The sequence below is a fragment of the Beta vulgaris genome, chromosome 9, assembly GCF_026745355.1.
Source record: "Beta vulgaris subsp. vulgaris cultivar EL10 chromosome 9, EL10.2, whole genome shotgun sequence".
Classification (NCBI taxonomy): Eukaryota; Viridiplantae; Streptophyta; class Magnoliopsida; order Caryophyllales; family Amaranthaceae; genus Beta; species Beta vulgaris.
The window spans coordinates 23,633,040-23,657,136 of record NC_079210.1 but is presented as its reverse complement, the minus strand read 5'-3'; the positions used below and the strand labels follow the sequence as shown (position 1 = coordinate 23,657,136).

At 36.1% G+C, this 24,097-nt stretch overlaps 2 protein-coding genes across 2 annotated transcripts in view; one reads left to right on the top strand and one right to left on the bottom strand.

Annotated features, from left to right (window-relative positions):
• The window catches only part of LOC130590111 (uncharacterized), an 87,905-nt gene that overhangs the window by 34,184 nt on the left and 29,624 nt on the right, over positions 1–24,097 (top strand). The gene's annotated exons all lie outside the window — the stretch shown is intronic.
• Positions 164–9,057, bottom strand: LOC104903023 (GPI-anchored protein LLG1). The gene is made up of 3 exons (XM_010690989.3): positions 8,674–9,057; positions 8,337–8,393; positions 164–835 (listed from the first exon to the last, which is right to left on the bottom strand). The coding sequence occupies exons 1-3, from the start codon at positions 8,747–8,749 to the stop codon at positions 468–470; spliced, it is 501 nt and encodes a 166-aa protein (XP_010689291.1). The 5' UTR covers positions 8,750–9,057; the 3' UTR covers positions 164–467.

Here is a 24,097-nt window from a genome sequence, read left to right as displayed (position 1 = left end):
ATGATTTATATCTTCACCTCCCTTCTCCTAAGTTCCAACTCCGTCTTTTCAAAGTCACATATCATTCCCCAGATCTCCTGTTCAAACCATAAATGGCTAGCCCACCCTCTACATAAACCTTCCCGAACCATGATTTTATTTTGATGTTCGAGAACAAAATGTATTGACAAGAAAAAGGACAGCACTTACACAGCTCATTCCAGTAAATTCCGTAATGCAGTCTTATACAATATGATGATTCAGTTAGAACGAACCAAACAATTTGCAGTATACAGAAAATTGTACATCTAAGCCATATATTTGTCCAAGCAGCTGTCTCAATCAAATAAAACTTCTCTAGCACAAATTGGCAGAGAAACCAACAAATCCAAGCGCTTGAACCATAAAAGAGGACGTGTGTTCTCAGGAAGGTTATCAGAAAGAATGAACAAAATATAAGACGAACAGTGGAGCCAGCATCTTGACCTTCAGAGCAAGCAGAACAAGGAAAAGAATGAAGTAGCCAGTATCACCACCATGGCTGTCATATCATTTGCTCTGTGACCGCTGCTTTTGGAATTTTTTGAGACTGCATGTGCTTGGCTGTCATCGCATTCAAGGCCGTGTTTACCCTCTTTGCACTCATTAGCAAAAATGCCTGGTGGGTATTTACCATAAAGATTTATGTAGCTAAACATGGTGCTTGCACAGTTATTGGACATGTCATTGAGTTCATCTGCGAAAGGGCAAGCAAATTCCTTGAAAGCCTTACAACAGGTATCCGCTGAATACTTTGGTCCTTTGCATTGGCTTGTTATGATGGTGTAGTTTTGATTTTCAAAATTTATCGGGCAATCTGCAGGTCACATGAAACGGATTAAGAAAAGCTGCAACCAACAACTCATGCAAGTAGTCCATTCTCGAACAACATAGCATTTTCATACACTCCTACATGTTTCATTTTGCCATCACTTCACAAGTAGTGCACTCCGACCTCAAAGGGGGGAAACTAAAAGATTGCAAACTTGAGCACATCCAAATGACTTGAGATGAGAGGACTTCACAAAAAACACCCTAGGATATGACAATTTCTGGAGATATGGTTATTATTATGGTCTCTTTAATCCAAAAAAGCTTCTCAAAGAGGATCAAACGCAGAGTTTAAGTAAAAGCATTCATCAAGATCACAAAAATAAGTATGTCGATAGCATAGAACAGTTTTATCAATTTTCTCTACATCATACATGACAAAAATGAAGTATAATATCATAATTATCGGGAAAAAAAGCTCCATAGCCATATATCACTTGTGTTAGGACATTATAAAAGTCACATCCAAAAACCAAGCGGAGTACCCTATAAGCATACCTTTGCGTTCTCTCGTTTGAATTCTCTAAAGTCAAACCTCAAATACCTCTCACAAATACTCAATAAGATCAGTCGAATCGTCCCCCCCCCCCCCACCCAATGGGAAGAAGAGCTAGCTCAGATGCCAGTTAGCTTCGGCTTATCAATGCCTATCCCAAAAGCTAAACACAAGAATGCATAATCAAAAGCTAGCAATTTTTAGTCAAGGACTAAGCATGGTTTTACGCAACAAAATTTTGAAAATGAATTGTTGATGACATAATGCGCTTGTCTAACAATTTTCAGTCAGCATTATCAATGAATCCCCTTACCCCAATCACATGTGATATCTAACATATAAATTTGCAACGATTTACAAGTTGCTTTATCATCTCAAATTACTAGCTGAATTCACTAAACATAATTATTTTCCTTCGAAACACCTTCTACATGGCCACCAGTGGGATGCCTTGAATATGATGCTTTGAACTACCCAGCATGAGGATTTTTGCCTCTATGGTATATATAGAGTCTACCTTTTCCAATCTGTTTTGGGCCAGTCCGTTATTGTTTTTTGGGAGTACTATCTAAACTTCCTTCTCCAAGATTATGTCTCTCAACTCAAAATCCGTACTCTCTCCTCAAAAACCTAGTAATGTCTTTTTACCCCACCTCTGGACTAGCGAATAGATTACTGGTGAATTATGTGAATCTGCAAGTCGATTTATCATTACAACCACAAGAGCACTAAAATGCTAGCAGTTGATGTTAGCTTATGGATCTTTTAATCTGTATTACATATTTCCCTCCATATGAGAAAGAAAAAGTTCCCTTCTAAGATAAGTCCACTTAATAATCTGTCAATCTTTCTAGTCTATTTTTTTTTCTATTGATGTAACTATTATCTATATAGTAAGATCGAGTGCTTGAATCTGGTGAAAGAGCGGCGAAAACGGAGGAGATGAGTGCTTGCCCGGTCAACTGGGCAAGTCTCGCCCAACCGGGTGGGGTTGTCCGCCCATGCGGCATAAAGATCGTCAAATATGCTTGCACGCCCGACCGGGAAGCTTGGCCCGGGCGAGTGTGTTTTCGACGCGGGTTCGGCAATTTTGTATCAGTAGTTGTCCGCTCCCGGGTTGGGCATTAAGGGTCGGAGAAGGGCAATCACTCATTCTTAAAATCTTAAAACCAGCATTCTTAAGACCAAGGAGTCGGGCGGAAAAGGGGGGAAAGCTCCGTGTTCCTAGTTCTCCTGTAGCTGGATCTTACGGAAATATATACTTAACGTAATTCGTTTAAAAGTCGTCATTAGTGTTTTTACAAGTCTGTAATATGGAATTCTTCAAAAAGCAATTAAACTTTTCTCTCTCTTTCCGTGGACATAGTCAACACTCCGTTGGTGAACCAGGTTAGATCTGTGTGTTGTTTATTGTTTTCTTTGTTTATTATTTGTTATTTCTCACATCCGTTATAACAAATTGATATTAGAGTTTTTGGTTTTCGATCTGAGTGAGAAAGATGTCTGGGATGAATGTGAAAATTGATAAATTCGCTGTGAGAAACAGTTTCAGTCTATGGTAAATCAAGATGCGGGCTTTACTGAAGCAACAAGGGTTATGGGCACTGTTGGAAAAGAAGTCAACGGATTCAGTTACCGCTGAGCTGACCGTTCTGGAGGAGAAGACACATTCAACGATTATGTTGTGTCTTGCCGACGACTTAATAACTAAAGTCGCGAAGGAGGAAACTGCATCTAGTATGTGGTTGAAATTGGAGAGATTGTTCAGCAAGTTGCTTTTGAAGGTATACCTCTTAGAGGTCACCTAGATCAATTAAATACGATTTTGTTAGAATTGCGTAATATTAATGTTAAGATGGAGGATGATAATGCTGCTTTAATTCTGCTTGTTTCTTTACATTATTATATGAAAATTTTGTGCAATCTTTCGTTGTTGGTAAAGATTTTGTACCCCTAGAAGAGGTTAGATCATCTTTGCATACTAGGAAATTGCACTATAAGGCATCTAGTAATACAAGTATAGATAATCAGGCCTATGGATTAGTGGCCACTAGTAGTAAAGGACGTGGGAATTCTGGGAAAATAATTTTCAAGAAATTCGAAAATTCAACACGGACTCCTAAACCTAATGATATATGTAATTACTCTAAGGAAAAGGGGCATTGGAAAAAGAAATGTCCTAAAAAGAAGAGTCAGGAAAATAAATTTGGGTCTGGTAGAAATTCGAATTTTGAGGATGATCTTGCTTTAGTTGCTAATGAACAAAAATATTGCAATGATGTGTGGGTTCTTGATTCTGGAGCGTCATATCATATGAGCCTTCATAGGGAGTGGTTCACTACTTATGAGCAGGTAGATGGAGGTAATATTTCAATGGCTACCAGTGCAATCTGCAAGTCACTTGAGGTTCTATCGACATCCGGATACATGATGGTACATTCTGCACTTTGAATAATGTCATGCATGTTTCATAGATGACCAAGAATCTGATTTTACTTAGTGTGTTAGACAATAAGGGGTTCGATTTCAGAGATTGGGGGTGGAGTTGTGTATGTCTGCAAGGGTTCAAAGGATGTGTTGAAAGGGGTTAAGTGCGGTACCTTGTATGTTTTGCAAGGTTCTACTCTCAGGCTGATGAAATTCAGGAGTATATGACTAAACTATGGCACATGAGACTTGGGCTTATGAGTGAGAGAGGAATGCAAATCCTATCCAATGCAGATTTTCTGTGTGACCATAAGGTTACAAATCTTGAGTTTTGTAAGCACCGTGTATTTTGGAAACTACATCGTAGCAAGTTTCTTAAGGGCATTTGTTGAACAAAAGATATTCTGGATTATATCCACTGTCCTTCACGTGTAGAATATTTTGGAGGTCACATGCATTTTGTATCCTTCATAGATGATTTGTCAAGAATAACGTGGTTGATTGTTATGAAGCCAAAAGGTGAAGCTTTCAAAATTTTCAAGCAGTGGAAGCCATTGGTGGAAACTGGGAAGAAGATCAAAAGGCTACGTATTGATAATGGCCAGGAATTCTATTTCTCTAAATTCGGTGCAAGAATGAAGGGATTGCTAGGCTAACGAATGAATAAGACACTTTTAGAGAGAGCATAGGAAAAAGAACACGGTTGCATTCGCGGTAATGGTCGCGTTTTCGCGGGAACGTCCCGTAACGGCCAAATAGAACGTTTCGCGGTCGTTGCGGCGTGAATTTTTTTGGAAAGATTCACATAAGTGGCAATTTAATTTTGTTTTATGTTTTTTTTTTTAAAATTGTGTCTAATAGTATTATAAATGCACTGTTTGGAATATTTATAAATATATTTTAAATTTATTTATTTATACAGTTTGAAGTTTAAAGGTTTAGTATTAATAAAAAGTAAAAAGAAAAAAAAACCAATGGTTTACAATTTACTGTATATAGTTGTTCACTGTTTGAGAGAGAAAGGAGAAGAGAAGAGGTGTACTACTCTTAATTGTATTGTGGTACAACTGCTACCTTTTAAATGTAAAAAAAGACAGTTGTACTGCCACATTTTAAATAAAGCATTGCTTCAGTTTTTGGTTCACGTGGTACCATGTAAAAAATCAGCTAAGTCTTAGATGAGAGAAAAGCCCCATGTCACATCTCCGATTGTCGTCCCCGGAGAAGACAACCGGCAGAAGATTCAACGTCATTCGGCTCGCCTCTATCCCACAAGTAAAAGCCCCATCAATTAATTTCTTTTTGTGATGGATCTTGTCGTCAATTTCTAGATCTAGGGTTTCTCCTTCTCCCTCTTTCGCTTCTTCTTCTTCCTTTAACTTTTTTCAGAAATAACGGGCATTCTTATATAAAACCCGCTACAGAACGGCGTTCCACCGTTACGAAACCGTGTTGCAACGAGTTTGGTGTGAATTTCAACTCCCAGCGTTATAACGGCGTTTCTCGGAACGGTGGGTCTAAATGGACGAGTTTTTTATCCATGAGAGAGAGCTTGATGCATGCTCTCTAATGTTGGGATGACTAGAAGGTTTTGGGAGAGAAGCCGTTAGTACAACATGTTATGTGATCAACCATGGACCTCACTCTGGAATCAATCTCAAAACACCATATGAGATGTGATATGCGAGTTTTTGGTTGTAATGTTTACTATCATGTATTGAGGGTAAGTTGAAGCCAAGAACCAAAAAGAAAGTGTTGGTAAGATATGACGATGGGATGAAAGCTTATAAAATCTGGTCCGCGTTTGAGGGTAGGGTTATACTGAGTAGAATTGTTGTCTTTAATAAAGTTATATGTTTAATCCTACTATGAAGTCCATTGTTATATTAGATAGTGGTAGTGTTTGATAAACAGGTGGAGCAGCAAGTCATTCATGATGAGAGTGATAATCAATACATTAATTCTGAAGCATCAGAGTCTTCAATACCAAGTGAAGAGAAGCCTAGCCTTGCTCGAGAGTATCCTATGAGGATGAATTTTGCGAAACCCCAAACAAGTATGGTTTTGAAGATATGGTGGCTTATGCACCTGGAGGAGGTGGATGTCTATGTGCCATCTAGGAGGCAGTTACATGTACGGAGTCTACCCATTGACTTACTACAATGGAAGATGATATGAGGGGGAGTCACTTCATAAGAACGAAACTTGGGAGGTTGTGCTTAAGCCTCCGAGGAGAAAAATTGTTACTTGTAAATGAGTCTTTAAGAAAAAGGAGGGGATGACATCTGTAGAAGAGGTCAAATATAAGGCTCGACTGGTTGCACGAGGGTTCACATAAAGGGAAGGAGTAGACTACAATGAAATTTTTCCACCATACAAAAGGAGAGACTAACAACAATTGCACATCAGGATTTTGAGCTTGAGCTCGAGCAACTAGAAGTTAAAATAACTTTTCTACATGGAAAGTATACACCGTTCAGCCACATGGCTTCCTAGGGAAAGAGAATTCAGTTAGCTAAGTTAAAAAAGTCCTTATATGGGCTAAAGCAATCTCCGAGGCAATGGTACAAGAATTTTGATAGCTACATGATGGAGCTAGGCTACAACACGAGTTCATATGATTATTGTGTGTATCACAACAAGCTGGCAAATGGATCTTTCATCTACTGAGTGGTGTATGTAGATGATATGTTGATAGCAGCTGGGAACAAGTCGGATGTTCAGGATTTAGAGCAACTTCTCAGTGCTAAATTTGAAATAAGGCAGTTCGGAGAACTTTGGTTATGGAGATTCATCGAGGAGAGGGGTCAAAAGAAGTTTTTCTTGTCACAGAAAGGCTACATTGAGAAGATTTTGTCGAGGTTTGACATGTCAACACCTAAGCCTATACATACTCCAAGTGCGTCCAATAGTAATTTGTCTGTCGCTTTTGCGCCTAAGTCTGCTGAGGAGAAGGAGCATATGAGTCGGGTTCCTTATGCTAGTGCAGTAGGGAGCTTGATATATGCTATGATTTGCACTAGGCCGGATCTTGCACATGCATTCAGTGTTGTTAATAGGTTCATGCGTGAACTTGGTAAGGAGCATTGTCAAGAGGATTTTTTGGTATCTTAGGGGTACGTCAAATGTTGGTATTATTTATGGAGGTGATATGATATGTTTATTATTATGCTGAGGATATGGACATAGGAGATCTATGACTGGTTATGGTTATGTGTTTTCTCTTGGTGGTTTTGTTGTCAGTTGGAAAGCTATTTTGCAGCCTACAATGACTTTATCTACTAATTAGGTAGAGTACATGGCCTTGACAGAAGCAACCAAGGAAGGAATTTGGTTAAAGGGGCTTGTCGGTGATTTGGGTCTACATCACGATCAAGTGTATTGTGACAGCTTGAGTGCGCGATATGTTTGCCAAGGATCAAGTTTATCATGAGAGAACTAAACACATTGGTGTCATGTATCATTCTCTGAGAAGTGAGAAAATAATTAAGGTGAAGAAAGTAGATATAGTTGATAATCTTGCTTATATGTCACCAAGCCGGTTCTTAATTTTCCTTTGGAAGCAAGTCTAGGGTCCTTAGGGGCTAATCTAGTGTCCTTGAGGGACAAATCTGGTTCTGGTTGTCTTTAGAGGCAAATCTGGTTGCAGGGAGGATTCAAGTCAAGGTGGATATGTGTAAGATCGAATGCCTTGAATCTGGTGAAAGAGCGGCGAAAACGGAGGAGACGAGTGCTCGTCCGATCAACTGGGCGGGGTCCCCCGTCCAGGCAGATTGGCTCATAGACCGGGTGAGTGACCAGGCATAAAGATCGTCAAATATGCTTGCGCGACCAACCGGGCAGCTTGACCCGAGCGAGCTCCACTTGACCAAGCGGTTTGGCCCGGGCAACTGGGTTTTCGACGCGAGTTCGGCAATTTTGTATCAGGTTTATATATATACTTAACCTAATTCGTTTTAAAGTTGTCATTAGTGTTTTTACACATATGTAATCTGGAATTACTCAACGAGCAATAAAACTTTTCTCTTTCTTTGCTCGTGGACGTAACTAACACTACGTTGGTAAACTAGGTTAAATCTGTATGTTCTTATTGTTTTCTTTGTTCATTATTTGTATTTCTCACATCCGTTATAACATATATCTATTAGGAGTCAAACATAGAAATATTGAGATTCAAATGCTATCTAATCTTGAGCATAATTCAGCTGGTACCGCCAAATATATCTAGTAATAACCAGCAAGAAAGTTTGGTCTTTAATTCTTTCAAAAGTTTTAAAGTGACAACTTCATGAAACTACCCAAACCCTTACCCAAAGCGGAATCCCAAAAGTTTATCAAGCTGATATGCTTATTTCGAAATCTCATTACCAATCCAACAAACTTGAAACACAAATTATATTTCCCTATCCTTGAAAATCTAATTGGTGCATCAAAATCTTGTCGCTTATACAGGCAATGCAAACATATCATATAAATAGCTAAAAATCCAAAAAATTGGAAATTATACAATCAAAACACAGATAATGTGCGAACATATGAGCTAAAAAAAGAGAAAAAATATTACTTTTTTGGGTCTGAAGCAAAGAACGGCCGGTAGATCTGTGAGATTCAAAAATGGCTTCTGCAAACAAAAAAAATATAATTAGAAAAAACTGTCTAAATTAATTTCACAAAACAAACCATTGAATACCCTCTTGGGAATGTTGTATCAAACAGCGATATGAAAGTCGATTTGCATAAGTGTTCGATATCATCAAAGATCATAATTTTGCCATAGTAGAATCATTATGATACCAATATGTTGTATTACTTCAAATTAATGAACTAATATTACTTAAGAAAAAAACCATTGATACCACACCAGGGGAAAAAAAAAATTAAAACCCAGAAATGAAACGTACCAGAAATGAAACTGGAAGATGCAAAATTGAGAAGGAGCAAGAAAACTATGAAACCCAGATACCGATCAATCGACATTTTTTTCAAAAGAATTCCAGAAATTGAGCTGGGTTTTTCAAATGATACACCGATCAATCAGAAATAATTGATCGGCAATAAATTATTCTGGCAATTCCTTCACTAAATTAATGGCTGCTCCTTTTTTTCTTTTTTCTTTTGAAATTTTAGTTTTTTCGGAAGAAATTTTGGTTTGGTAGCTCCCTATAATTGGACGAGAGAGGAAAGAGAAAGCGCGTATATATTTGTGTAATAAAGGATACATCAAGCTGTCAGCGGTGTCAACTGTCAACCTTATATTTTTGCTGTCTTCGTCAGCTCCATGCTCCTTCTTTGTCTCTCCTAGTACTTTTTTTTTTCCCTCCACAGCAATGATCAACAACATATCAGGATTTTATTGTACATATCAATTTCCGCCTAATTTATACTCCCTACGGTCTCACACTGAATTTCAGGTATTGTCAAGGGTTCGAATCCTCATCCAATAATATGTTGGGGTATTTACTTTTGGGTTGTTTATCCTTGTACCTAGCCTGTGAGCGGGTGTGTCCTGCAGGCTAGTAGCTTAACAAAAGTTGGTCTTCGGATCAATTATCCTTCTTAATTAAAAAAAAATACTATTCACTCTGTCTCAAAAATATTGCTATGTTTGCTTGTTCACGGTTGAGGAGATGCAACTTCAAACACTAATATCTTGAGTTACATATATGAAAAAAAAATAAAATAAAATAAAAATTTAGAAAATACAAATTGGGACGAATCAACTAAGATGCAATAGATTATGTTTTTTTTTTCTTATGTATATCAACTAAAAGACAGTCAAAGTTACCAAGTGAATAGTGTCAACGGTAAAAATGTAGCAACATTTTTGGGACAAAGGGAATAATGATTTGGACTAAGCTAGCTTTACCTATTGGTAAGGAAATAACTTTTCAACCTCAAGGTTGGGGGTTGGATCCCCATTAGGCACATTTTGGGAGAGGATTCCCTTTAAAGTTATAATACTTTGGGAATTTGATTTATACATACAAGTTCATTACTAACATTAGTATCCCATTTATATTTTCATAACAAAATGAGGAAAATATTTGCTTACAATACCATTTTAATAGTCAAAAATAACCTTAATCAGTGGGAAGGGTCTCGTGATGAAACAACACACATACTCACTAACTCCTTCAAACAAAGATTCACATCGTCTTTCAATCATGATCGTACTTTAAATTTGTCCTTCATACCCCTTAATTTCTAAAGTTGATAAAATTTTCCTACTAGATCCAATAACAAACAAAGAAATTAAACAAGCGACCTTCAATATTAATCCAGATAAAGCACCAGGATCAGATGGATTACGGGGGGAAATTCTTCAAGACTTATTGGCATATAGTTGAGACTGAGGTTACTTAAACAATTTAAAGTTTTTTTCATCATGGCAAACTTCCTCCGTTGCTCAATCATATACTCATTTCAAAGACTGATGATCCTAAAAATCTCACTCATTTTAGACCAATTAGTTTAATATCACTACAAGAGAAAATGAATATGGCAACGACAAGAAATTGTTGTTTCATTCCCTGTAACTGTTGCAATAGCCCTTTGGCAACGCTTTTTAAGCCGTTTTCAATGGGTGGCGCTGCTAAAAATCTATTGCACCAATTCGTTTCTTTATGGCAACACTAGTTTAAAAAGTGCTGCTAAAAATATTTATGGCAACGATTTTCTTAAGCAACATTTTTACATTTATTGCTATACTAATGTCTTGACTCAAGGCAACAATATAGATTTAAGGTAGCAGATTTATAGAAATTTAAAGAAACACTTTTTTCATCTTTTGGTAACAATCGTCTTTTCTTTTAAGGCAACGGTTTAAATTTTTGGCAACACATTATTATGAATTTAAGGCAAGACTTTTACCATTTTTCAATTAGCAACAATTATATATTAGTTTACAGCAATGATATGTACTTTATGCAACAATCTATACCAACTAATGGCAACAATTCGTACTTTAAGCAACAATTTATACCAACTAATATGGCAACAATTATATTCTACTTTGAGGTGATGATGTATACTTATAGCAATACTTTTTTGCATATTACAGCCGCATTGCGTTTCAAATGGAACATTGGGTGAAATGACACTATTCGTTGATTAATTGTGACTCCAATTTATTCCATTATATAAAGAAAAACATAGTAAAGAGGGATCTTACTATAGTATCGATGCATACTATCACATTATAACTTTGTTATATTTTTTACGTGTGCACAACTAAAGATATTAATGATTAAATAATCGTGTTGGGTTGCGTGAAAAAGCAAACGTTTCATTTAAAACAGAATGGAGGTAGTATGCTATCAATTGATTCCTCGATATCGAGAAGAAACAAATTTATATATAGACAGAAATCATCAGTGAAGATTATAAATGTGTTACGTAATAGCATCCATAAAACCACAACACCCTATTCTATTAGTAAAAATCGTGCTTCTAACTTATGTCCACAACAAAAAGAACCTAAAAACATATTCAAAATAAAATCTATTTGACAAAATGTTTTCGTGGTTGTTATGATAGCGTTGGGTTTGAGGCAAGTTGGGATTATATGATGGAAAAGTATGGCCTAGTAGGAGACAAGTGGTTTGCTCGTTTGTATGAGTTGAAAGATAAGTGGTCCACATCATTGAGCAAGGACTTTTTCTCAACTAGAATTTTGTCTTCACAGCATAGTAAAAGTAATAATAATGCTACAGGCATTCTAGCTTCCAATACAACAAGCTTGTATGATTTTTTTGGTATGTTCTAGAGCACTATTTTACGATGGAGACAAACTGAAATCATTGATGAATTTGTGGATTCTAAATCTGTCTCTAAGTCCTATTTACCTATGGTAGGTATGTTGAGATATGCTAGTAAAATTTACACAACTAAAATGTTTAAGGATTTTGAGTAAGAATTTGGGTATTCTTTGGGTACTATTTGTTAGTTATTGACTATGGATGACATGATATTAGTTTACAAAGTGTGGCCTGAGAAACATCCACAATGGACACACCAAGTCACTTTTGATTGTGTCAACAACTTTGTCAGTTGTTCTTGTAGGTTTTTTGAGAAGGCAGGAATGTTATGTTATCATTGCTTTAGGGTACTTCATATGCACTCGGTTAGTGAGATACCTTCATCTTATATTTTAAGGTGGTGGACAAAGTTTGCCAAAACAGAAGTTTGGGACTATTTGAAGCAGCATCGAGTGAGCATGTCATCATTAAAGAAAGATTGCATTCCTTGGCAATTCCAAATGTGTAGGGTGTATTACAATCTGATCATAAGAAATCATGACAATGAAGAGGCAAGGAAGATAATGGAGAAGGGTTATATGCGTGATCTTGCTGATGTACTGGCTGTTTTTGCTAATATTAACTTAGCTGATTCAGAATCAGGTGTTGGAGAATCAACTGCATCAGATTCCTCTAACATTACTGTTTTTTATCCTCCTTAGGTTAAAACGAAATGAAGAAGTGTGAGGCCGAAAAGTGTAATTGAGAAGAGCAAGAGCGGCAAAGGTCGTGGAAAATCTGTTGGTACTGTTTTCATTGCTGCAAAGAAGTTTGGTTCTTACACACCTCCTGCAATATTTTTTGACTTGCTTACAAGGAATTAAAAGGGTGACTAATAGGCTTTAAGTGGTCACTAATAGGGTCAAAGTAGTGACCAATAGGATTATAATGGTTATTCAATAATATGTTTTTGTTTTGACTCATTTCAAGTGGTCATTAATTCGAAGTTTTTCTTCATTACAATTGAAGAATATTTTTTGTTTTGACCCACTTTTGATCTTCACTCACTTATGATTTTCAAAGAGTTCCACATTTGGTAACTAAATAAAAAAAATTGGTGACTATATGGCTTATATGGTCACAATTAAAAATATTGAATAGTGAGTATATGGCTTATAGTGGTCACAATTAAAAATACTTATGCATACTAGGTCACTAATTAAGATAAACTACTGACTAGTAGGCTTATAGTGGTCACAATTAAGAATATTGGTTTTAGGCTTATGGCCAATATCTTAATTAAAAATACCCACAATACAATACTGAATAGTGAATAAGACTTGAAATGTTCTATTATCAAAGTCTTGAAATGCATCATAAGAAAATATTAGTTTCCCAAAAATTTAAAATTACTTATGTATACTAGGTCAATAGTTAAGATAAACCGGTGACTAATTGGATTATAATGGTCACAATTAAGAATATTGCTTTTCTTTTAATTATTTAAAAATATCCACAATACATTATTGAATAGTGAATAAGACTTCAAATGTTACTAATTAACATAAACTAGTGAGCCAAACAAACAAAATATTTCGAAACACTTCTTCATACATTGTTACTAATTAACATAAACTGGTGACTAATAGACTTACAATAGTCACAAATAGAATAGTCAGAATACTGCTTAATTAGACTTGAAATGATAAGTTTTCAAAGTCTTGAAATGTTTCCAAAATATTTTAAAAGTATCTATAATACTTCTTAATACTTACATAATACTTCTGCTTAATATTTACAAATAGTTTTGCATACTAGGTCTCTCATTAATATAAACTGGTGACTAAAAGGCTTATAGTGGTCACACAATAAAACATTTCTAAAGGTGATCATGGGTCAGGCCGGGCCGGGTTTTGGCCAAAAAAATTGGCTCATTTCAGGCCAAAGCCGCGGGTATTTAGGGCTAGACCTAGTGGGCTTTTCGGGCCATTTTCGGACCGGGCCGAAATTTTGCCTATTTTTCCAAATCTAGGTTGCCCGTAGGCCGAATTTTTTGCCCAATAAATCGGTTCCGACCCGGTCCGAAAAAATGTGCCCAAAACCCGCCAAAATCGGGTCGGGATCGCGGGCCAGGCTAATCTTGATCACCTCTAAACTTTGCCAACTATGCCCATAGTTTGCATATTTACATTTTAAAACATAACCTAATATATCCTATCAAAGTTGTTGACATTTTAAAATATAACCTAATAGATTGGAAAATGTTGCATCAACATTTGTGCAACAAACCATATGATCAGAATGCATAATATAGCTTTCTAGGAGACATTCTTTAGTTTTATAGGAGACATTCTTCTGGTGGGAGAGATTTTTTGTGGTACTTCAATTGTTGCTTCATGTGCTTCTTGGTGTCTCTTTGATCGTCTGGTAAAGACTTGGTGAACAAGTTTGCTTTGATCTTCTTATTTGTTTTGGTTTTTTTAGTTGCTTTTGTTGCAAAAATTCGGGTATACCCAAGTCAAATGATGGCATGTCTTCAAATACATGCTTTGTTGTTATTAGGAGCTTCTTAATGTCATCAATCTGTTTTGGAACTTCAGGGTTCTGTAACAGTTGAGTCATTGTGGGTGATCCATCTGATCTCGTGGAACATCTTCTCTTTCCTTTGTTTAAGCTCCTCCAACCTTTGTGTGTGCATGCTATAGCAAACCTCTAGGTCGTGTATCAATTTTAGGTGACCTTGATCAATAGGCTGTGAAATTTCCATGTATAATCATTGTAAATAATTCAAATAATAATATATTAATGCAATCAACCTAGTAGAAGTAATGTATACTCACAACAATATCATGACAATACTTTGTAATTAACCTAGTGACAAAAGTAATTAAACTGGTAACTAAAATACTTAAACTGGTAACTAAATTAGTTAAAATGGTAACAAAAATAATTTAAATTTGGCTTCCTAAATTTTAGTTCAAAAACAGTACCAACACTAGTACAATTCAAAAACAGTCACAAAGTTGGATTCTGGTTCAAAAAGGTTTGTAGGGAACATGCATGAACTAGTCACTACATTATGATTGTGATGGGACCTATGTGGGTGTCTATATTCTTTTTAGGTCTTTTGTTCCTTGGATGTGGTTTAAATTAGCAGCCTACAGGTTTTGTAGCGAATTTCTCCCAGTAGGCATGAATAATTATTAATAGTACGCAAGTTATTTATTTCTTGCCTGTATAGAATCATACATTTAAGTTTCTGACATCGGCAGCGTGAGAGCTTGAAAAAAGGATCCAGTGGATCTATATGGAGAGCTTGTTAAATCTCTTCCATCAATTGCTGGGTTCTGCAGCTAGCTGAGGTAGTGCGTTTGGTTTAAATACTCTTTTATTTATTGTATTGAAGTATGAAGTTTAGTTATATGTTTTTCGCTGCAAAATTTTGAATAAGGCGATACGTTACCACACGGGCAATAATGCTTGGGTAATTCTCTATGTTTTATATTGAAAAGGTAATTCTGAAAAGGGAGAATTATCGGGGTGTTACATGCACGGGAACTAAAAGCACGTTTGTTATATCCATGTATATGTTTTTGTGTGGTGTAGGAGTGAGAAATGTCTAGAGTGCATACATAGCATAATAGCTTTGGAATCTGCGACCTCTATTTGGTAGTTTCATAATCTCTTCAACCAGTTTGAATGCTTTTATTTCTGCATTGCCTATATATCATAATTCTTCACGCCAATGATTTTGCGCCCAAACATCTAGATTGTCTCTTTTGGCCAGAGAGTTTTGGATAATAGGATCTCCTTCTTTTGGTAGAACAAAAATGTCATAAATATCATCTTCAGTTACATTGCATCCCCTAGTTGCATCAACGGTAAATAAGTGGTTGCTCCCATTATACTGCTCTACAAGCCAGTCCACCATCCCTTTATAATATGCATTCAATTTCAGCATAAGCAATCCTCCAAATCCTATAAATTCCACATGTAGTATTTCTCCTATAGTGAGTTACTCATTCAACTTAAACAATCCACTAGGGGAACAATATGTTGAAATCAGAACTTTTTTAGCCCTATAAAAGAATTTAGAACAAAAACAAAAATCACAACCATAGTGATAATCAAACATTAAACTGGTCATTAATTGAAATAAAATAGATACAAAATGACCAATATTCATAACATAATGACTTAATATAGTGATAATCATGTTTCTGTTTTGTAACTGATTTTTTCTAATACGTTGATGTTTTAGAATTGAATAATGAACTGATAAGTCATAATTATATATAGTTTTTAGGTTTATTTAGGTTGCATTTTAGAGCATTTAGTTTCATATTTAGGTTCATTATTGCATCATATTCTTAAGTTATGTTATTCTACTCCTATACGGTATGTTTTCTTATTTTTAATGAATTTCAGGTAATGAGAACCTATTTGGAATACGATTAGCTAAACTTGAGGATTAAGAGCACTTGGAAGGAAGCTGTAATTCATAAGGATCGTCATGGATATTTCATAGTACGATTTTGAGCGAAAACGAAGCGGAAAATCATTAGAAGAAATGTGAAAAAGAGTTATGTCTACTCTGATCATAACTTTTGACGTGATTTTTATAATCAACTTTCCAATGATAGGTGACACCCCCCGAGGAGACTTCTAATAAATAAGTTATGCCTTTTCAAAGTTGGGACTGTTTCTACTGGAATCTATTTTTGTACGCGCGGATCACTAATTTCGCCCATTTAATAATATTTCGACTTTCCTTATCTTTATAACTTACTTTTCTAGTCATATGAGGTTACCTAGTATTGATTATATTAGGTTTTCACTCTTTCGTTTCTCTCCCCCCTCTCACGTTACTATTGTATTCTAGGTTTTAGTTTAGTTTTCTTCTTCCTTTTCCTCTCTAGTTTTTTAGTAGACCTTAGTTGTTATTCTTCATCATTAATTCATGAGTTTATTATTTTCATCTCTTTTCTTTCGTTGATTTCTTTGGTTATGTTTTCCTTGATAGATGTAGTTTTTATTCTTTATTTCATGATTGAGTTGTCTTATTTTCTAGGGTTTGGGAATCCATGTTTATATGACATGATCATTGATTGATATTTATTGATGGTTTAATTAGTTACTTATATCTCTAATTGATTAGTGCTTTATTATTAATCTTGTAATTTGATCAATTGTCTGATTAAATATTGCTAATATCGAGTCATAAGAGATAATATTCTTTAGAGGCTTACCTACAATTTGCAAATCTGATTATGTTGAGCGAACGTGCTAGCATATGTTGATTTGAGAACGTTAAGACCCGACCGTAGGATTAACCTGTGCTTTAGATATCTGATTAATTGAACTATTGATGATATTTTGATAGATTATAGTTATAAACATGGTAACCATTACCCCAAATCCTTTTTAGTTTGATTTTCGTAGTTTGATTAGTTTAGAACTTAAATTGAAATATTTGTGATCTTGTTTAGCTTCTCTATACCTTAGAAGCTAGATTAAAACGACTAACTCTCTGCGGATTCGACCCTACTTAACCTACTACGTTGTTAGAAGGTTTTGCAGGAATTATTTTTGACAGGTGTATGACATGCTATCAAATTTTGACGTCGTTATCGGGGAGATGGTATAGTTTTATTTAGTTTTTATTGTTGGTGAGACTAAATTGTACTATATTTATTTCCCCTTTTGTGAATATTTATATTATTTTAACTTTTTTTTTGTATCATGGAGTCATGCTATTTTGATGATGGAGATAATTCTCACTTTTACAGTTTTGATGCAACATATCAAAATCCTCTTAATTTTTGCATGAGTTTTTCTGAATTACCTCATATATTTTGTGAACCCCATGTACATGTTAGTAATTCTAGAACAATTTTTTCGTTTTCTCAGTATGTGATGTGAATCTTAATGAAAATTCACTAAGTTAGGCTCTTTTAAGTAGTTTAGTGGATTGATCGAAAACAAGTTTGTATTTTTTTGTTGTTTTTGTTTAATTAGTAACAAGATATGGAGAACTCAGGCGTATTTCGACTCACAGTTCAACTAGGGTTTTAGATGCACTTGTAAACACAAGGATTTTGGATTCTCTCCTGAAACTCAAATAACTCAAAACTCTTCTCTCTTATTATTGATGGTAGAAAACTCATATATATAGTACAAGTTTTCCTAAACCTAATTGAATTAGTAAAACAAATAAACTTATTTATCTTTATCTTAAGGATCAAGATAAATAATTATCCTAAATTAAACCTATCACACGCCTAATATAACTCCTAATAAGACTTTGATAAGGAATTAGACTCCTAAATATAATATGATTCCTTTATCGACTTAAACACTTAATTAAAATAAACTGAAATTAAATTCCTAATTTACATAGAATCCTAACAGAACTAGAATTCCATATAATTATTACTATTTCCATATCAAACTCCCCCTCTATAAAAAAAACTTGTCCCAAGTTTTTGTCGTAGCCAAGCAATCATCCATGCGCGAAATCCATGATCCATTAAAATTAGGGCACGACAGGCAGCAAACAACCGTAGAAGGCATGATACTCTTTGAGATGCGTGGCCAAGACGAACCGGAGGATAACAAAAATCAGTGGAAGTAGTGGCATATGGTGGTACCCAACGTTTCCTTGGCGCTTTAGTCTTACACGGGGAAGCAAAGATCGTACCTTTGATGGTGGGACAAGGCAAAGATGCAAGCATGCAATCAATGGGACCGTCATGGGGAGTGGAGCAAGGCAAAGGTTCTTGCTGGATGGGCGTGGTCTCGGACGAAGGAACAATAGTAGCCTTACCATCCGAATGTACCTTCTCATCGGCAATCAATTGGTTGAAGAACAAGAGATATTCTTCCTTAGTCACATATTCTTCGTTGGGGCAGTGATATTCTTCATGACCTAGTCCTTGGCACTTCAAACAACGTACCTTTGTAGCACGTCGCAAGGTATCTAAGAGTCGTGATCGTGCTTCCAAGGTAGTTAAGATGAGTCGGCATTGTGCTTGGATATCCTGAAAAGGGTCGAGCATGGCGTGGTGATCGTAAGACATGGTGTGCGTTAATAGAACATAGCACGGCGCACGAACTAGGGCAGCAGCACGGCTGGACGTTTAACGCTGCACAGAACTAAATACTTGTTAGAATAGTCTGAAATTTTGGCACAACAAACTTCAATATGTTACGAGTCCAACGAGCCAAAAATCATCGAAGTCCGATAAGGGACGCTCGGTCACGCGCCGTCGCAAGACAGGCGTGTCAATCTGGGCGACAGAAAGTTGACGCAGATGTATTCGATTGCTGCGACTTCGTTACTGATCCAAATATGCTCAAATTTTAACACGAGATAGATCTCTTTGTCAGCTTTCCAACGAACCAAGAAAATCTAAATTCCGACTTGTAACGAGTGCATACGAACAGTTTTACCGAACTGGTCACAGAACAGAACGCAGCGCCGGGTGTGCGAGGCAGTAGACGATGGATATGGTGGTGAAGTAGCAGCAGCCAAGGGTGACGAGTGGGGGGTTTTGGGCAGCAGCCACACCAATTTGATGTGAATCTTAATGAAAATTCACTAAGTTAGGCTCTTTTAAGTAGTTTAGTGGATTGATCGAAAGCAAGTTTGTATTTTTTTGTTGTTTTTGTTTAATTAGTAACAAGATATGGAGAACTCAGGCGTATTTCGACTCACAGTTCAACTAGGGTTTTAGATGCACTTGTAAACACAAGGATTTTGGATTCTCTCCTGAAACCCAAATAACTCAAAACTCTTCTCTCTTATTATTGATGGTAGAAAACTCTATATATAGTACAAGTTTTCCTAAACCTAATTGAATTAGTAAAACAAATAAACTTATTTATCTTTATCTTAAGGATCAAGATAAATAATTATCCTAGATTAAACCTATCACACGCCTAATAAACTCCTAATAAGACTTTGATAAGGAATTAGACTCCTAAATATAATAGGATTCCTTTATCGACTTAAACACTTAATTAAAATAAACTGAAATTAAATTCCTAATTTACATAGAATCCTAACAGAACTAGAATTCCATATAATTATTACAATTTTTTCGTTTTCTCAGTATGAGAATGAAGCATTTTGAAAATACTATCATAGGCTTGGTGATTTTGTTGGTCCTAATCATGGAATTGAATTGTGGATATGTGCTTAGTGGTTTATGAAGGGTTAAATGAAGAGATTAGGATGATGGTAGATACAATGTCTAATGGGGGATTTCTATTCCAATCACCTGATTATTGTTGGGATATAATTGTATGGTTGGTTACGCATACTTATGAGTGGGAGATGTCTTCATATGCTCTTTGAACCCAAACATACATGACACCACCCCCTTATTGTTCTAATTGTCAGTCTACTTCTCATGATTTTTCTTCGTGTGATGTGACATTAGTAAATGGTTTTGACTCCTCTTCCCAATTTGAATTTCAATCTGCTCAAAATTCTAGCCCCAACTCGTTTATTTATGATGATAATGAGAGGCGGATAATAAATGAGAGCTATTGGGATGATGAAAAGATTGAAATAATGACTAATGTGATGGATGTTTTGCAGGAGGAAGAAGCCATAGTTGAAATTTCCTCTTTGGAGGAAAGTCAAATTGAGCGTGAGGTGATTTATGAGTCTTTATAGGTACCACATACTGTTTTTGAGTCTCATGTTCCATTCTTTCAAAAACTTGATCTTATTCCTTTTTCCCTATATTATATCCTCCATCTTTCCTTTTTTCTCCCCCTTTGAATGACACTTATGATCATGTAACTAATTAACGTAAACTTAATTTCTTTTACTCCTTTTGAGTTATGTAAAAATACTAACATTTTCTCTTATTTCTCTTATAATATAATTTTTCATTTGATTTTTCTTTTTGTAGTTTTAGTAATTTTTTAGGACTAATTTTTTCCATGTTTCCTTTCCATTCTTATATAATATGCTCTGAAATATTTGTAGGAACATATGATAAGCTTCTTAGAGCGTTGAACTATTATGAGTAGTCTACTAATCTTAAACAATCATGCAAAACCATAAATTTGTGCTTCTTGGGAGCCAACCCGAACATTAACTTCTTTTCTCTCATCTTTTCTTTACTTTTTATCTAATTTTTATCTTGTTTCTTCCTTTTTGAGTGATTTTACTTTGGTGTTTTTTTTTTGTGTTTGTTGTAGGTGGAATGCGTTCAAAAACAGGGAAAAAAGAGAAAAAGATCGTCGAAGTGTTGGTCGCCCGGTCGATCGGGCAACATTGTCCTACCGGGCGCGCAAGCAGATTTTTGAATTTTGCAGTATTTTTCAAAATTTTGGCCAAGTGCTACTTGCCCGGTCAACCGGGTGAGTCTTCCTGATCGGGTGAAATTTTAGTCAGACCTGACTGTTTTGCAGTAGATCGGGCGAGCCAAATTTCTGAAGAATTTCGCTCCAGCACTCCGTGACCTTCTATTTCCTTCGTTCCCATGTCCTATTATTCGCTCACCACCAGATCACAGCCACCTTCGCTGGCGCACCTCACCACCATCGCCGGCGCTTTCGGAATCCAACTGCACTCCACGCCTTCAGCGTTTCTCTCACAGCTCTCCCTCCGACGCACCATCACCAAACCAGACCGGTCAATCGGGTGAGTCTGCCTGATCGGGTGAAATTTTAGTCAAACCTAACTGTTTTGCAGTAGATCGAGCGAGCCAAATTTCTGAAGAATTTCGCTCCAGCACTCCGTTACCTTCTCTTTCCTTTGTTCCCTTGTCCTATTATTCGCTCACCACAAGATCACAGCCACCTTAGCTGGCGTATCTCACCACCATCGCCGGCGCTTTCGGAATCCAGCCGCACTCCACGCCTTCAACGTTTCACTCACAGCTCTCCCTCCGATGCACCATCACCAAACCAGAAAATGCCAGACACACCCCATCCTACAATACCTGCATACTAGCGGCGCGACACAACCGCCCCTCCTCCTATTCTTCGCGTTTGCTACTTCTTTCACAACTCACCTCACGTGCCACCACTGGCGCCACCGTATCCTTCCATCACCATCCTGCCACACCAACCAGCCGCCGTCCTTTGCATCCAGCCTTTCTCGGGTCATTGCACCGCCATTACCCACTAGCCACGCCTCTTTCTCTGTCTTTAGTTCTATCTTTGTTTTTCCTCTTTCTTCCTCGTTTTTCTTCTTTTACTTTTCTTTCTACTTTGTATGATTTACTTCTCTACTTTTTGTTTTCTTTTACTTTTCTCTTCTTACTACTTTTTCACAATTGGCACCTAATTTTTTAAGTTGTCTTTTTAATTCGTGGTTGTTACAAGATATCTCAAGTAGGCTTCCAATTGGTCCAAGTTGGTCTTCAAAGAGCGGTGCAATAATGTTTTAAGCTTATTCAACACTTTAATCGGCTAGTAAGCTTTTATATATTACATTATATATACTCTTGATAAGATCTTCTAATTTTTGCTTAGATTTTTGTTCGAATGTCTTATTTGTTTCCTTGTGACTACATTGGTGGGATTTATGTGTGGTTTAAGTGGTGTGTTTTGGCTCTTGGTGGGAGACTTTGGTGTTGGATGATTGTTGGGGTTCAATTTTGTTCCTTCTCTAAACGTGTTTGTTGTAGTGAGGACACTGTAGATTCTAGTTTGGGGGAGGAATATTCTATCTTTTTATGCTTTCTAGTGTAGATTTTATTACTTTCATAGGATGTTGCACATTTTGCACCGCTCACTAGGAGTGGGAGTTTACGTGTAAGCAAAAAAAGAAGAAGAATTGTACTACTTTCTTAGTTGCATTAGCATTTTTCAGCTCATATTAGACTTCATCTCATTTTAGTTGCATCCATGGGACTATTGCTAGCACTCTTTGAAAACTTTGTTTATTATTTTACTAACATTTGTTAAGTGTCACTCATCTTGTTCATGATAATTCATGGCACGATTGTTTCGCAACTGATTGTTTGTGGTAAGATTGGTTGATCACTCTCTGGCTCGATTTAACGTTACTATGCAGACACCTTAACCTAAGTGAGTTTTTGTGCCTAATAACTGACGTATCTGTGTCAATTCTGTTCTTTCATGTGTGATTAGTTCCTCAGTTGTTACATTGATCTTGACTTTGATTTGGTACTCCTTGATATTCGATAATGCATACATTTTGATATGATTGAGGCGTTTCATTTCATCATCTAAGCTCTAGAGTTATTCTTGTTTCCATAATATCTTTCATCTAGCCCTGTTGAGCCTTTCTGACTATGTTTGATTGCTACCTACATTACAAGCCATTGGTCTGATTTGATTCTCGTCCTAAGCCTAGCTTGGAGGAGCGAGTATTAGTTTTGGTTTGGTTTGTATTGAATTGAAGTGAACTATTTGTCGTTTAGAAGTGTGGAAAAGTATGTTTAGTGAGCTTTGAAATTGAATTGAAAGTTCGAAAAAGAAAAGACAAAAAGAAACTTGTGAATAAATTGAAATAAAAAGGGTTATGATTGAATTTATTAAGCGAAAAAGGTAGTTGATTATATTTGGAAATTGTTGGTTGTTGCACGGAGTTGTTGTGACCTTTCTTGGTCATGTTTTCAGTTATATGATGCTCCCCCTTCTCGGTTTTTCCACCAAATTTCCCAAATTATTTTCCATACCTTTAACCTCGGCCCCATTACAACCCTTAAAAGTCCTCTTGATGATTGTGTATATTGTATTGTTGAGTATAAAGTGAGTCAAAAAGTCAAAGTTAAAAAGTATATGCTTCATTTGAATCGACTTGTTTAGGTTGTTGAGTTTGGTTATTTATCCTTTATACACAGGAATAATTTGAGTGCACATAACTATAGTGAGGTCTGTTAGGTTTTGTTAAATCCAGCTTGGGGAGATGGTATATGGTATGATTGGAAAGTCGATCGATAGGATACATGGCATGCTATGCATCTTTGTTCAAGGTTGTTTTGATGCTTGGTTTGTGTAGTGATTATATATCTCATATTTTCAATTGAGTGTTTAGCCCTGTTTTAGTCCCATATTGTAGATTGTCTAACTTTTCCGATGTTTATGTCTTATTGCTTGAGACAAGCAATGGTTTAGCTTGGGGGATTTTGATAAGTCATATATATATATATTTTTAAGGTGCATTTAGGTTGCATTTTAGAGCATTTAGTTTCATATTTAGGTTCATCATTGCATCATATTCTTAATTTATGTTATTCTACTCTTATACGGTATCTTTTCTTATTTTTGATAAATTTCAGGTAATGAGAACGTATTTGGAGCATGATTAACTGAGCTTCAGGATTAGGAGCACTTGGACGGAAGCTGCAATGCATAAGGATTGTCATAGATATTTCATATTACGAGTTTGAGCGAAAACGAAGCGGGAAATCATTAGAAGAAATATGAAAAAGAGATGTCTACTCTTCTAATCTTAACTTTTGATGTGATTCTTAGAATCGACTTTCCAACAATAGGTAGCACCCTCCGAGGAGACTTCTAATCAAGGAGTTATGTCTTTTCAAAGTTGGGACTGTTTCTACTGGAATCTGTTTTGTACGCGCAGATCACTAATTCC